The following is a 13,791-nucleotide window of genomic DNA, read 5'->3' as shown; positions in this document are numbered from 1 at the left end:
GCTTTTTTGTTTTGGTTTGTTTGTTTTTGTTTTGTTTTGTTTTTATGAACTTGGCCTAGACCAACTCTTCCTGTCACAAGCAATTCCGAGGCACAAGGCAACCTTATCCCTGTCAAGGGGATGTTCCCAGTTGGAATCTTAGAAATAGCCTCCACTTTTCAGATTAAAATACTTGAATAATGGAGATGAGGCCAGACTGTGTTAGATCTCTCATGAGCAGAGGAGGAACCTTTGCACTCTTCACCTTACTAGCACAGATATAGATGACTGAAGTCGTACCCTAGCCCCAGTTTAAGTACCTTAGAGTTATTTAACTGTCTCATGAATGTGGAGGTCTAGGCACATTTTAGGTGTAAAAGACCATCCTGTGTCACATTCATCTGCTACTCCCTCAGCTCAAGGCTTGTTTGTGAGCCCCGCATCACATCTACCAGCCTTAAAAATGCTCTGGATGTCCCATAGCATCTCTTAGTTGCATGGGTGAGCTTGCATGTTCACTTTCCATCCCTGTTTTTAAAGTTTTTCTCTTTTGCAGAGGAAAATTTCAGACCGGATTGCGAATGAAAACGTTTGAGTATGTTTATCTAGTGTGGTAGCTTCTGCATTAAACCAAAGCTAGAATGCTGGATCTAGGATCCTGTTTTATTCATTTTATATTTATGTCTGTTGATAAAGCATCAAACCAGCCTTCAGTCTAAGGAGTAGAATTTTGGACATCCTTTCAACACGACTAAAAGTTGAAAACAGTAAATTAGTGCATTTGATTTGATTTTAGTCCCTCTTTCTCTCCTGTTGAGTGTAGAAAGCATGTATCTACTTCTCTTTTCCATTCCACTGCAATATCTGAGCTTCCCACAGATTCATTCAGGGATCTGAGAGTCACATTGACATGTGTCTTCTTGTCTTTACATTCATAACCTGCCTTTTCTTCAGAATAGCTTTGCTGTCTGCCACTGCTCAATCTTGCAGTGAAAGCAAAAGTGTGGTTTTATGAAAGAGTATATTTTATTAAATTAAGTATTTCTACTAACTGTATGAGCAGATGCACGTTCTTAGAATGAGAAGTCTCCCCTTATCTAGAAGATGTTATAATAATAAATGTTTTAATAAGAAGTTGATATCAGGGTTTTTGAATTTTTGGCAGAAGTCTTTTTTAGTTCCTAAAAACCTAGTGAAAACTACTGTTCCTGCAAATCCCACCAAAAATGAGCTCCCACCCCCAAAAAAAGCAAGCCTCCCCAAAAAATTCTGTGTTGGGGAGAAAAAAAAAAAAGTGACACACACACACACACACAAAAAAATTATAGAGAGAATATTTTCTGAGATTATACTAAAGAGTGCTGTGCATTTTTCTTGGCTTACATAAGTACAGGCTCCCTCACCTCATTTGTCAGACTCTTAGCCTTACTTCTTCACTTGTAAAATTAGATATAAACATGCCTTTTACAGCTGCTTTTGGGTCACTTGCGTCTACAAGAACTTGTACTAGATAGAAAGCTCAGATATCCTACTGATGTCATCCATCCCATAGAGAAAGATGAATATTTACTGATTACAGAATTTGGATTTGGTCCTTTAAGGTTACATTTCGTCAAGGTGCACAACAACATCTAGATAATCTATTTCACATATAAAAGATAACAACTGCAAAAGAGCAAAGGGAAAACTACTTTTTTTTGCAAGTGGCACTTCTTTCAGAGCAGAAACCTTATATAAACAGACAAAAATAATAGGCTCAGAATACTAAAGCTAGAAAATAAAAGCAATCGTTATCCTCTCAAATTATTCTGTGTTTTGCCTAGCCATCCAGCTGATATGAAACACCCTCACCATGAAACTGTTTGAGACAAGAGTTTTGTCATTTAGTCAGTCTCTGAGCCTGGAGCTGTCAGCCTCCTGTGAGTGCCTGGCATCACACTGACAAGGTGACACAAAAGGCGACAGGCAAAAAAACAGAGGCTCAGACATTCGGAGCAGTAAAAAAGTAACATCCTTCCTTCTGAAGGGTAAAAGAGAGCAATGAAATACATTTTGAAGCAAAGAGCATTTTTTAAATTATAACAAAGAGCCAAGACCAAATTCTTACTTGTGGGTTGCCTTTACAGATATCTTAGCCCCTTTTTATATTGTTTTCTATTTCTTATACTTCTTTTCCTATCAGGAGGTAGAGCAGCTGCTGTCATAATTCCAGTCATCTTGATTAGCGATAGCAGCATTTTGTTTACACGCATGGACTGGAAGAAGCTTGGTGTGAGACTGTGTGGTGAAACAGCTCCGGTGCCCTCTAGAGTTTCCTGACTTCCATGATCTCTCACAATCTGGCCTTTGATTCAGTTAGTTGCAAAGGAACGTATTGGTTCCTAGTGCTGAGGTATTAGCAATCAAGAAATTGTTCCTTTCTTGTTCCTTTTGTTCTTTCTTTTACCTGGCCTTATGTTTGCCGAAGGTATTAGAGATCCTTCCTCTAGGATTTGTCACTCATTCCTTTTTCCAGGGATTCCATCTTCAATCTTTTCATAGCAGGGATTCTATCATCTCCTCCTGTTCTGCTTATAACCAAAATCACTTTGAAAAGATTGGAACATTTTTGTGTGCAGAGGCTGAATTGCTAAGATAGAGAAATAGTAAGGATTTTGTTGAGTCTTCTGGTATTTCTTCACAGAGAGGGTGATTAAGCATTGGAACACACTCCTCAGGGAAGTGGTGGAATCCTATCCCTGGAGATATTTAAGAGATGTGTGGACATGGGACATGGTTTAGTGGTGGGTCATTTCCAACCTGGATGATTTTATCATTCTATGATTTTATATTCCTTTAAAGTCACAACTTATGGAGTCAGGAGATCTGATGACCTGTTTTCTTTTCTTTACCCTCTTCATTAACAAGTAAGTTCCTTGCTTAATGAGGAAAGAGTAATTATGTATTAATCAGAGATGAAAAAAGCACAGAGGCTAGACTGTTTCTCAGTCCAGTACTTAAGATTTCTTCTGATTCCAAGGAAAAGAAATGTCATCTCCTCATTCCCAAATTACTGGGATACAATATTGCTTTGTCATCCGCATGTTTATAATGCTTAGCTCTTGGTCTTTCTCATTTGAGGAGGACAATGCGACTTCTCAGCTATATCATCATCTTCACTGATGACAGATGATCATCTGATGATCGTCTACAGATGATAGAAAGTTGGTTGAATCTCATTTACTTCTGTGCCTTGTTGTAGGGCAGAGATGCGACCACTGACTAAGTTAAAGGAGAAGCTAAAGGAACTGTGCAGGAACAGCAACAGCAAAGGCTGTGTGAGTCACATGAACACACTCACACTTTCTCAAAAGTACCCAGTCATCTTGTGTCTCTCTGTGGTCTCATCGGTGTATTTGGCTCCCCAGGCAGTGATGGGCAGCAAGGCCACTTTTCACCCACAGTGAGGCAGAAGCCGGTATACTTTTTTCTCATTGAAAACTAACAAGTCACAGGGTTATCCAGTGTTTTATTTGGGGACTATAATATGCTGTGCTGGTAGCATTTATTGGCAAACATCCAAGGGCTTCTATGAGTGCCATGTGCAATATTGTTCCATGGCTAAATCTTTGTTTTATAGCTCAGAAACACTATAGACACAGTCTTGGATATTTCAGAGACATTCCCTGGGCAATTTTCCTAATGTGGAAAATCATATTTGGGGTCCAGAATCTTCAGAGCTGAAACAGAATATTTTGGAAATAGGGGGCGTCAGCTCTGGCACTCTGCAGTTCTTTCACCCTGATGGGCAAGTAAACTTTACCACCACTGCACTCTCACTCCCCCTAGTCACATGGAATAAAAAAGGGCTCAAAGGTTGAGATAAGAACAGGGAGATCACTCACTGATTACCATCACAGGCAAAACAGATTCAACATAGGTAGATTAATATAACTATTAGCAGCAGACTAGAACACTGAGAAACTAAAAGCAAACTAAAAACACCTGTCCCCCATCCACCCCCTTCTACATCGCCCCCCCCCCCCCCCCCCCCCCCCAAGCAGCATAGGGGAACAGGGAATGGGGTCTGCAGTGAGTCCCTGACGCTCTCTGCCGCTCCTTCACGGTCCCTCTCTGCCCCTGCTCCACATGGGGTCCCTCCCACGGGATGCTGTCCTTTCCAAAGTGACCCTGCAGGGAATGCCCACAGGCAGCAGCTCTTCAAGAACTGCTCCCACACGGCTCCGTACCATGGGGTCCATCCCCCAGGAGCAAACTGCTTCAGCAGGGGTCCCCCACGGGCGGCAGCTCCCCCCAGACCCCCTGCTCCTGCGTGGGCTCCTCTCCACGGGCTGCAGCTCTGGCCCGGGGCCTGCTCCTGCGGGGGCTCTCCATGGGCCGCAGCCTCCTCCAGGCCACATCCACCTGCTCCACCGGGGGCTCCTCCACAGGCTGCAGCGTGGAGATCTGCTCCGTGTGGGACCCATGGGCTGCAGGGGGACAGCCTGCTCCACCAGGGGCCTCTCCACAGGCCACAGGGCCTCCTCCATGCCTGGAGCACCTTCTGCCCTCCTTCTGCACTAACCTTGGCATCTGAGGGATTTTTTTCTCTTTACGTTTTCTCACCTCTCTTCCAGCTGCTGCTGTGAAGCACGTTTTTTGTTTGTTTGTTTATTTGCTTTGTGTTGTTGTTGTTGTTGTCCTTTCTTAAATCCGCTCTCACAGAGGCACAACCAGCATTGCTCACTGGCTCAGCTCTGGACACCAGTGGAGTTCCTCTCTGGTGTTGGCTGGAGCTGGCCTTTATCTAACAATGGACAGTTTCTGGGCTCTTCTCACAGAGGCCAAACCTGTAGCACCCTCTACACCCCTACTACCAAAACCTTGCCAGGTAAGCCCAATACACATTGCTCTCTTTTTTCCACTGCTTTTATATGCAGTAAAATGAGGTCTGTCTGGTTATGAGAACATGTCCTTAATACACTTGTTCAATTATGAATGGAAAACAAGCCCAAGGACTTACTTTGCAAGGCAACTTTTGTATGTGCTCTTTGCCACTCTGATCCTATAGACTATTATCCCTGTAATATATGCTGCTCGTGTTCTAGTGTTCATCTTGACTATCAGCCTAACTTGTGCCATGGTATGGTCCACTCACCTTCTGAAGTAAAGTTTAATTCTCAAGGCATCCTACATAAGGCAGACCTTGCAATCAGCAGAAACCCTTGGAATTCAGTAGAGATACCTCTAACTTAGGAAGTTATTTGTATCACTATGATGATTCAAATATTTTTCCATTTCATTTACAGCCATCAAAAATCTTATCAGATTTCATTATTTGTCATCTGCCACATATTGTTAAATCTAGGTAATCATGAAGTGGTTTTCACATTCAAAATTCTGAGAAACTCCAAACAATAAGTTCAAGCTTGCCTTTTCTTCATCATTATTACTGTTTTAAAGTATTTATTTATTTTAAATGAGGGTGTAAACATTCTGTGCAGATGGCCTCCTCCTCCCCACCCCCCACCCCCAGTGAGGGAATCTGTTTCTTTTACCGCATGTTGAAGTTTCACCAGCCTAAGGTATGGAGAAGTCCTTGAGGTAGCTGCCAAATAAGAGTCCAAGCCTTCAGGCATACTTAGATCTTTTCATTTTTAAGTGAGGCCATCATTAAAATATGAGCATACATAATTGCATCATAGCACTGAGCAGGATTGCAGGCTGGTCTGGATGTCTTTAAGCATAAGGATTTATAATACATTGACCTGCTATTCATTTCCTTCTTTCTGCATCTCTTCATAAACAGTACCAAAATCAGAGATTTTGACCTTACCTTTTAGAACAATAAAGTTTTTTGCTTTTAGGGGTTGCAATGAAATGTACTAGAAGACCAAGAATACTCAGATGATTCCACTATAAAAACTCTAAGTTTAATTTTAGGATCTTAAACCCAAAAGAAAGTCTTACAGTGAAAACAATCCTCTTAGTAGATGTGAAGCACAAACAAAAGTGGACTGAATTTAGTGGGAGCTCAGTCAAAAAATCACGCATTTAAATGTGACTTTCAGGAAGTGTGTTTTAATGCTTTGCCATTAGTCTTCTGCCTGTCACACTTTGGATTTCAGTGTAAAAATCAGAATTTCTTCCCAACTTGAAACTTACTTTCATTGGCAAAGGGAAATTATCCATCTTTCTTAGATTTGTCAAAGACTTGTAGATAAACAAAGCTCACCAAAATTAGAGTAATGGGAACTACTCATAAAAATGTAAGATAAAATAGAAGATATCTCTCAGCCTTTTTATGCTCATTACATAAAGCAGGGCTAAAAAAAATACATCCTCACAAGAGTGTGCCATGGAGGGCTGGTCAGAAATTTTCTATAAAATGGTTTCTTTCAGTAAGTATCATGGGAAAGTTAATAGGCTTTGCATATCTCCATCTGTGGGGGAGAATACATTCAACAGGAATCAAATGAGTTGCCATGAGACTGCAGTGCCATTTCAAGGCTGGTTGGTTGTTGTTGTTTAATAATAAATACAAATCTGCCTTGAAAAAAACTGCTTTTGGATTATTTGTGGTGCATAAAAGCTTAAAAAGCAGATCTGTAAAGGTGATAGATGCATAACTCACCCCACAGAATCCTTTTCCTGTGAACATTTGTTGTGGTTTAACCCGGCTGGCAGCTAAACACCACACAGCCGTTCGCTCACCCTCCCCCCTCCCTCTCTGGGATGGGGGAGAGAAACGGGAAAGTGAAGCCGGTGAGTTGAGATAAAGACAGTTTATTAAGACAGGAATATAATAATATAAGGAATATAAGGAATATAATAATAACAATAATAATAATAGTGATAATGATAATAGTATTAACAATAATAATGTGTAAGAAAACAAGTGATGCACAATGCAATTGCTCACCACCCGCTGACCGATGCCCAGCCTATTCCCGAGCAGCCGGCCCCCCCCACCCCAGCCAGCCACCCCTATATATTGTTTAGCATGACGTCAGATGGTATGGAATACCCCTTTGGCCAGTTTGGGCCAGCTGTCCTGGGTCTGTCCCCTCCCAGCTCCTGCTGCACCCCCAGCCTGCTCGCTGGCAGGACAGAGCGAGAAGCCGAAAAGTCCTTGGCCTGGTGTAAACACTGCTCTGCAACAATTAAAACATCAGCATGTTATCAGCGCTCTTCTCATCCTAATCCAAAACATAGCACCCTACCAGCTACTATGAGGGAAAATTAACTCTGTCCTAACTGGAACCAGGACAACATTAGTTTTCAGGCAAGAAGTTAAAGATTCTGTTCAGTATGAAATACTAATATCAAGGTGTCTCCATATCAGCTGGTTGTTTAAGCTTCCCTTGTAGTCAGGGGACTTCACTATATCTGTGGAAAGATATAACTCAATAAACATTAGCATGAGACATATTTTTAGATACTACAAAGTATACCATCAGCCCATTGCTGCTTTAAAAGGGTGTTCTGTAAGCACTCTGCATTACCTGCTCACCTGGCACAAATATCTTGTTAATATAAGACATCTAAAATGCCACCAAACATTCTTGCTCAGATTCTTGGTGTAGCCAGAAAATAAAATAAAATAAAATAAAATAAAATAAAATAAAATAAAATAAAATAAAATAAAATAAAATAAAATAAAAAAATAAATAAATGGTGTACTTGATCATAAAAGAGGCTTTTCATATGCTTAGTCATACTCCACACATCTCTGACAATATTGAATAAATCCCCAGGGCACAATTCAGTTGCCTAAACACCAGTGTATAGTACTAGTGCACAAAGATGCATAATGATAACCTGCATGGCCTCAAAACACCTAGAAGCAAGGTGAACTTAAGTTCTATATCATGCCTACCAATTCTGTGTTGGTTTCTTAGGCGCCATAGGGCATCTCAAATCAATGAAGACTCTTACACACAGGAAACGGACTTGAGTCCTCTTTGATTGTAATGGAAGTTTAGGCACTGTTGATGGATACAGCTACAAGTTCACATTTTTGCTTACATATCTTAATATCAGACTTTGTCCCATTCTACTGTTTTCTACAGTCTTGTTCAGCATTTCAGAACATTAAATTCTTCTACCCTCATTCTTAACCCTATGGATTTTTTTTCTGAGCCAATCTCTGTAAGGTTTCACTGCAGTATTCCAACTTGGCTCTTCAGGGTGTATTGAACTATTATATGAACACAGTACTATTTCTTTTGCTCAAGAGTGGAAATGTTCAAAGACAAGAAGACCAGGAGAATTCTTCGCTATTCAATCCTTTCTTAAACGTAGTATTACTGTCTACTGGAAATTAACGATTGCAGGTGTTGTCAACTCTTAAAGCTGATAAACTATTTTATTTTGCACGCAAGATCATTAATATTTTATACATCTCTCAGTATAGTCAGTTCCCTCAAACAGGACCCAGAAGATCATACAAGCACTGTAAAAATCATAAAATATTATAACTAGTAATGATAGTTTTGGACTTTATTTTTCTTGCTCTCTGATAATCTTAGCTTCTTCACATTTTCATTCCTCTGGACTTATGAAAGACAGAAGTGAAGATAAAGTGCAACACAAAATCTTAAAGTCACCTGACTCCTAAATATCAGAATTTTAAGGGCTAAAAATAATCTTATCTGTATGCTATGGCTGACGTTTCTGGAAATATTAAAAACATCAGACAATTATGATGATTTTTTTTCTTGGTAAGCCAAACATTTCTCAAAAACAAACAAATGAAAAGTTTGAAATCAAAGCCATATATTTTTACCTCTCTTTGATGTTAAACTGAAAAGATGCAGATATTACTATAAGTCCAAATTTCAAGAGTCCAGACTTCAAGAGTCATGTGGTATCATTAATTGACGTCTGCAAAATAGTCCTTGTAAATATTTAATTATCATTTTCCTCTCATTACTAACTTGAGATAAACATAATTTCCTGCTTTGAAAAGTGCCTGGAGACTGATAGATAAACATTCTAAAAGTGAGTTATTTGTTAATCGCCTTTGGGAGAGGTTTCATAAAAGACTGGACCATTCCTAATCTGAAATGGAGAGGTATTTCCCCACTGAGCTCTCATTTTGGTTAGGACTCACATAAGTTTGGTGTCTTTCTTAGGATGCTGGCATTCCTAGCAAACAAGGTTCCCATGTCCAGCAGAGACAGAAAGATCACCCTGAAAGACGTGTTGGAACCTTTCCCATATTTGTTTTCCATACGTCCAGTATTCTGGCAATTGTCCATGTCTTGTATAACCTCTATTCCCTAGACCACTATTTTTCTACTGTTTTCTAAAACAGCTGGAAAGACTAAGAAGCCAAAATGCAGAGGAGAGGAGTTCTCACTGAAATGCAATGTTCCCATTTCTAACCTATGTGTGGCTCTCTGCTTTAGATCAGGGTTTACTGACGTGGTGCCTCAGACACCCAGAGAGTTACCATAAGGGCAAAATCTTAACTAGAATGGGATGAAGTAGTTATTGTTTTGGAAGAATCACTGTAATGTGGTTTTTCTCCCTCACCCAAACAAATATAAAATATTGATTTCTGAAAAATATCTGCAGAGTCAAAAATCAGCTTATTATCCTTTCCTTGTTTTCTTCTTCCCTAAGCAGAACTGGGATGTCTGAAATAAATATTTTAAATACTGCAATGACATTTCAACCTCTGAAATAATTTTCAACTTATGTTTCTATATGAAAGTTAAAAATCAGGAAGGATTTTTGGTTAGTTGGTTCATTGTTTTTGCTTCTGTTTCTGTTCTTGTTTTTCCACCTACAAGTTATCAAAATGATTTATTATAACGATGAAAAGAATTTGGTTGCCCATATGAAGGTGTCTAGTACCACACGAGATGCCCTGAGGCTTATGTGAACAACTTGTAGTGTACACGTAGCATTTAAGCAGGCAGGGCTGGAGTCAGTTGCCTAAAGAGTGGTCTCTGGTACCATTTCCAAAATCCTTGCAAAGCTGTTATCTGACACAGGAACAAACATGCATGTTCCTGTATCTGCAAGTGGAAGCCAGGTGGATGCCCAAAAGCATCTCGGGTGACTACAGATATCTATAGGTGCAATGAAGTGCTTCTTTAGATTTAAATGAAATTAACCTACTATCAGACTGCCTGACTACTCCACAAATACATCATTTCAGTAACTGTTAAGTGAGGAGCAACAGTGAAATTCATCTTCTTTGCAGGTCAGGAAAAGAAGAACAAATTCAGCGTTAACTTGAGAAAACACACTATTTAGGTGAAAGATGCAATAAGATAAATCTGTTCTAGGAAATTTAACATCACCACAGCAAGAGATGTTGGAACTTGGTTATTTTTACTATTAATTTGTTAGGAAAATCTGTGGATTTAGCCTAGCTGAACTAGCTCTAGATGTTGTTGGGTGTTGGGCCTTAGCAATGGCCAGGAGCTATTCCCAAAGGGCGGTTTGGATTCCCCACTGTTGGATATTCAGAGGGTTTAGCAGCATAGAAAAGACCAAACTGTGCCTATTGCCCTGGCATTGCATAATTTCCTAATACATATGCAACTATACATAATTCCATGTAGGATAATCAAAGCTTGTTGTTTAACAGTTTGACCTGGGAGAGTGGATAAACCACACAGAACTGATTTCATATACCTGAGAAAGAAGGGAGCCAAACCTTCTGGGACAAGAAAAGTAGCAATGCTGGAGGGTCTTGGGCATGGATTTCTCTTGGTCTCTCTGAAGTCAACAATACTGTGTCAATCTGCATCAGCCGCAGATCTGTCCCACGGTGTTTCAGAAGTGATACTCCTACCAAAAACAACCTTTGAAGCTGTGTGTAGTCTGCTCTTCTGCTCTATTCTTTTCCTTTCTGTTTCTCCTGCAGGTAATAAATAGTTTAGGGAGCAAATCTTGAATTTCACTGTAGCAAAATCAGCTTACTGTAAACTCTTTGACGTATGTGAGTGCAAATATATTTATGTGTGTGTGTGTATTTCTTTTTCTCTTTTTGTCTCCTTCCCATTTGTAGTTTGATCACTCATGGTTTTGGAACTCCTGCAATATGTGCTGCCCTAAGCACTTTCCAAACTGTTCTCAGTGAAATGCTGAACTACTTGGAAAAGCACACATCGCACAAAAACGGAGGAGCGGCGGAATCCGGCCAAGGACACGCCAACTCGGAGAAAGCCCCCCTGCGGAAAACTTCAGAGGCTGCTGTGAAAGAGGGCAAAACAGAAAAGACAGACTAGCTACATCAAACAGAATCTATTTCAAGAGAGTCTTGCTGCTGATATTTTTTTTTAAATATATATATCATTGAGGGCGATTTATCTCCAGTGGACCAAATCCAAAAAAGGGGGGAAAAACGAAGGAAAAAAAAAAAGGAAAAAAAAAAAAAGAAAAAAGAAAGAAAAAAGAGAAAGATTAAAACAGAGAAAGAGAGAGCATGAGAGAGGAAAGTATTCAATCCTAAGAACAGCAGTGTACAGTAATTGTGTGATGAAATTGTCACTTTTTTAAAATTTATGTTGCTCTAAACTACTTTTTCGTGCACGTAGTATTTGATTGTTCTGAATGATACACTAACACTGTTTTTATAAGCACTTCTGGACTTGGCTGAGGTGGCACATGAAATTTGTCACAGGCCAACTTGAAGCACTTTCTTCTCTGGCAGCACAGTTAGGGCTAGCACATCGGTTGTGGGACATGCAGTTCCAGCATACTGGCTTTGCTCACATGCAGGATAGATTGAAAGAAGGGCTTCCTCTGATCCATCAGAAATGCCTGATCCAGACAACATTGGGAAAATAATATGGATTCCTGGCAAGAGAGGAATCTGTGGGTCATGGGACAAATGAACTGTTTGGTATTGGGGGCTGCATATCTCCACATGGGATTGTATAATAAAGCTGCACTGGAGTAAGACCAGAACCTTATAATAAAGCTGCACTGGAGTAAGACCAGAACCTGTTAGGAATCTGTCCTGGCCATTCAAGCAGCTAAGGTGTCTCTTGTGAGAAGAGCATGGCAGACAAAATGGGGAAAAAATATCCACACTTGATAGTTTAATTAAGAGCCCTGATGCCTCTGTGAACTTCAGATTAAATGACTGCATGGGCTTCTGTCCTCTATCTTCTCAGCCCTTGGTCCCATAACACTGCAGTCTGCCACACCTGGGTTTCTGTTCAACAGGATCAATGCAGGCAATCGGAGTCACCTTTTGTGTTGCCATGATTTTATGATGCTTTTTCTTCAACAGCTCGTTTCTGCAGCTTTATTGTTTTCAGAAATCCAGCTGAGGTGCAGAGGTCTAACAGAATCCACTCATCTATAGAAAAATTAAAATAAAACCAAAATGACATGTAAGATTGGTACGGTCCACAGCAGCTAAGTGGCTAATAACTTTGTGTATTTTGAAATATTAGTTCACCACCCAGCACACATCCTCACAAAGAAAACACTGGAGGCATAGTTTGAGCTCAAGCCTCTGAGTCAAGAGGCATTTCCCAGCCACATTCTGACTTCTTCAATGAGACTTCCATTCAGTTCCTTTTCTTGTTTCTCTCATATCATTTTACTGAGAAAGTTAGGGAGGATTGATATTGTAGGGTGGGCTTATATTGACCTTCAAACTCTTTAAAATCAACATAATAAGATCTTTTCTTCCAAAAGACAATTCATCTCTTTCTACAGTAGGAAAAAAAAATATACAGTAGTCCATGTGTAAGCGTTTATAGCTATTTGAGATGCTTTAGGGTGTCCAAGACAGCCACATAGTTTTGACAGATATGTCAAGAAACCAATAGGGAGTCTGGACTCTCCTGGAAGACGATATGGAGGGCCTGAGAAGACAGCTCTAGAGACATATGGGTGGCCACCTGTCCTGCACACCGAGTGCCTAGGATGGGTGGAAGGGATCGTCTGGAAGTGCCTGTCTTTCTCCATGGATAATAGCTGGAATTTAATGGTGGTATTTTCTATTGCACATGACTACAACTGGACTGGTCACCCTCTTCTCCCTATAATCAGTGGAGAGAAAGAGGCACTTATGGTGTGCTCTTCATCTTACCTCAAAACAACAATGAATCATGCTCTTGAAGTGTGTCTTTTTCTCAACTAGATAAGAAGGAAGCCAGGGATAAAAGTGCTCAAACACATTGTCATTTTCTAGAGGTAGTTAAAATACATTACATCTTGCATGACCCGCTTTAGATTTATCAACCTAGGGGCTATAAAAACTGTCCAAAAGCATTTACAGGTATGATGTAGGGAGATGATTAACAAGATCATCCTCAGCTTTCAAAGGTATGGAAGGAAACAGAACAGTTATGGCATAGTACTATTCCTCTTGAGACCAGTAAGTACATTGCCATCAAGGCAAGAAAACAAGCTAAAACTAACTGAGTCCCTATTTGCTTGTAGAAGGAAGGCAGGAAGGCAGGAAGGTGAAAGAAAGGCGAAAGAAAGAAAGAAAGGAAAGAAAGGAAAGGAAGGAAGAAAGGAAGAAAGAAAGGAAGGAAGGAAGGAAGAAAGAAAGAGAGAAAGAGAGAAAGAGAGAAAGAGAGAAAGAGAGAAAGAGAGAAAGAGAGAAAGAAAGAAAGAAAGAAAGAAAGAAAGAAAGAAAGAAAGAAAGAAAGAAAGAAAGAAAGAAAGAAAAAGAAAAGAAAGAAAGAAGAAAGAAGAAAGAAAGAAAGAAGAAAGAAAGAAAGAAAGAAAGAAAGAAAGAAAGAAAGAAAGAAAGAAAGAAAGAAAGAAAGAAAGAAAGGAGAGAAAGGAAGGAAGGAAGGAAGGAAGGAAGGAAGGAAGGAAGGAAGGAAGGAAGGAAGGAAGGAA

At 40.0% G+C, this 13,791-nt stretch overlaps 1 protein-coding gene across 4 annotated transcripts in view; it reads left to right on the top strand.

Moving 5' to 3' along the window:
* TFAP2D (transcription factor AP-2 delta) overlaps positions 1–13,590 on the top strand; it is a 53,456-nt gene extending 39,866 nt beyond the window's left edge. For all 4 annotated transcript variants that reach the window (XM_083829851.1, XM_083829852.1, XM_083829850.1 and 1 more), the window contains one exon: positions 10,988–13,590. In XM_083829851.1, the coding sequence (XP_083685977.1) occupies positions 10,988–11,207 (220 nt within the window). In that variant the 3' untranslated portion in view covers positions 11,208–13,590. The remainder of the gene's footprint in view (positions 1–10,987) is intronic.
* Positions 13,591–13,791: the final 201 nt, after the last annotated feature.

Source organism: Anser anser, assembly GCF_964211835.1.
Source record: "Anser anser genome assembly, chromosome: 3".
Taxonomy (NCBI): domain Eukaryota; kingdom Metazoa; phylum Chordata; class Aves; order Anseriformes; family Anatidae; genus Anser; species Anser anser.
This window is presented reverse-complemented; position numbering and strand designations above follow the sequence as displayed.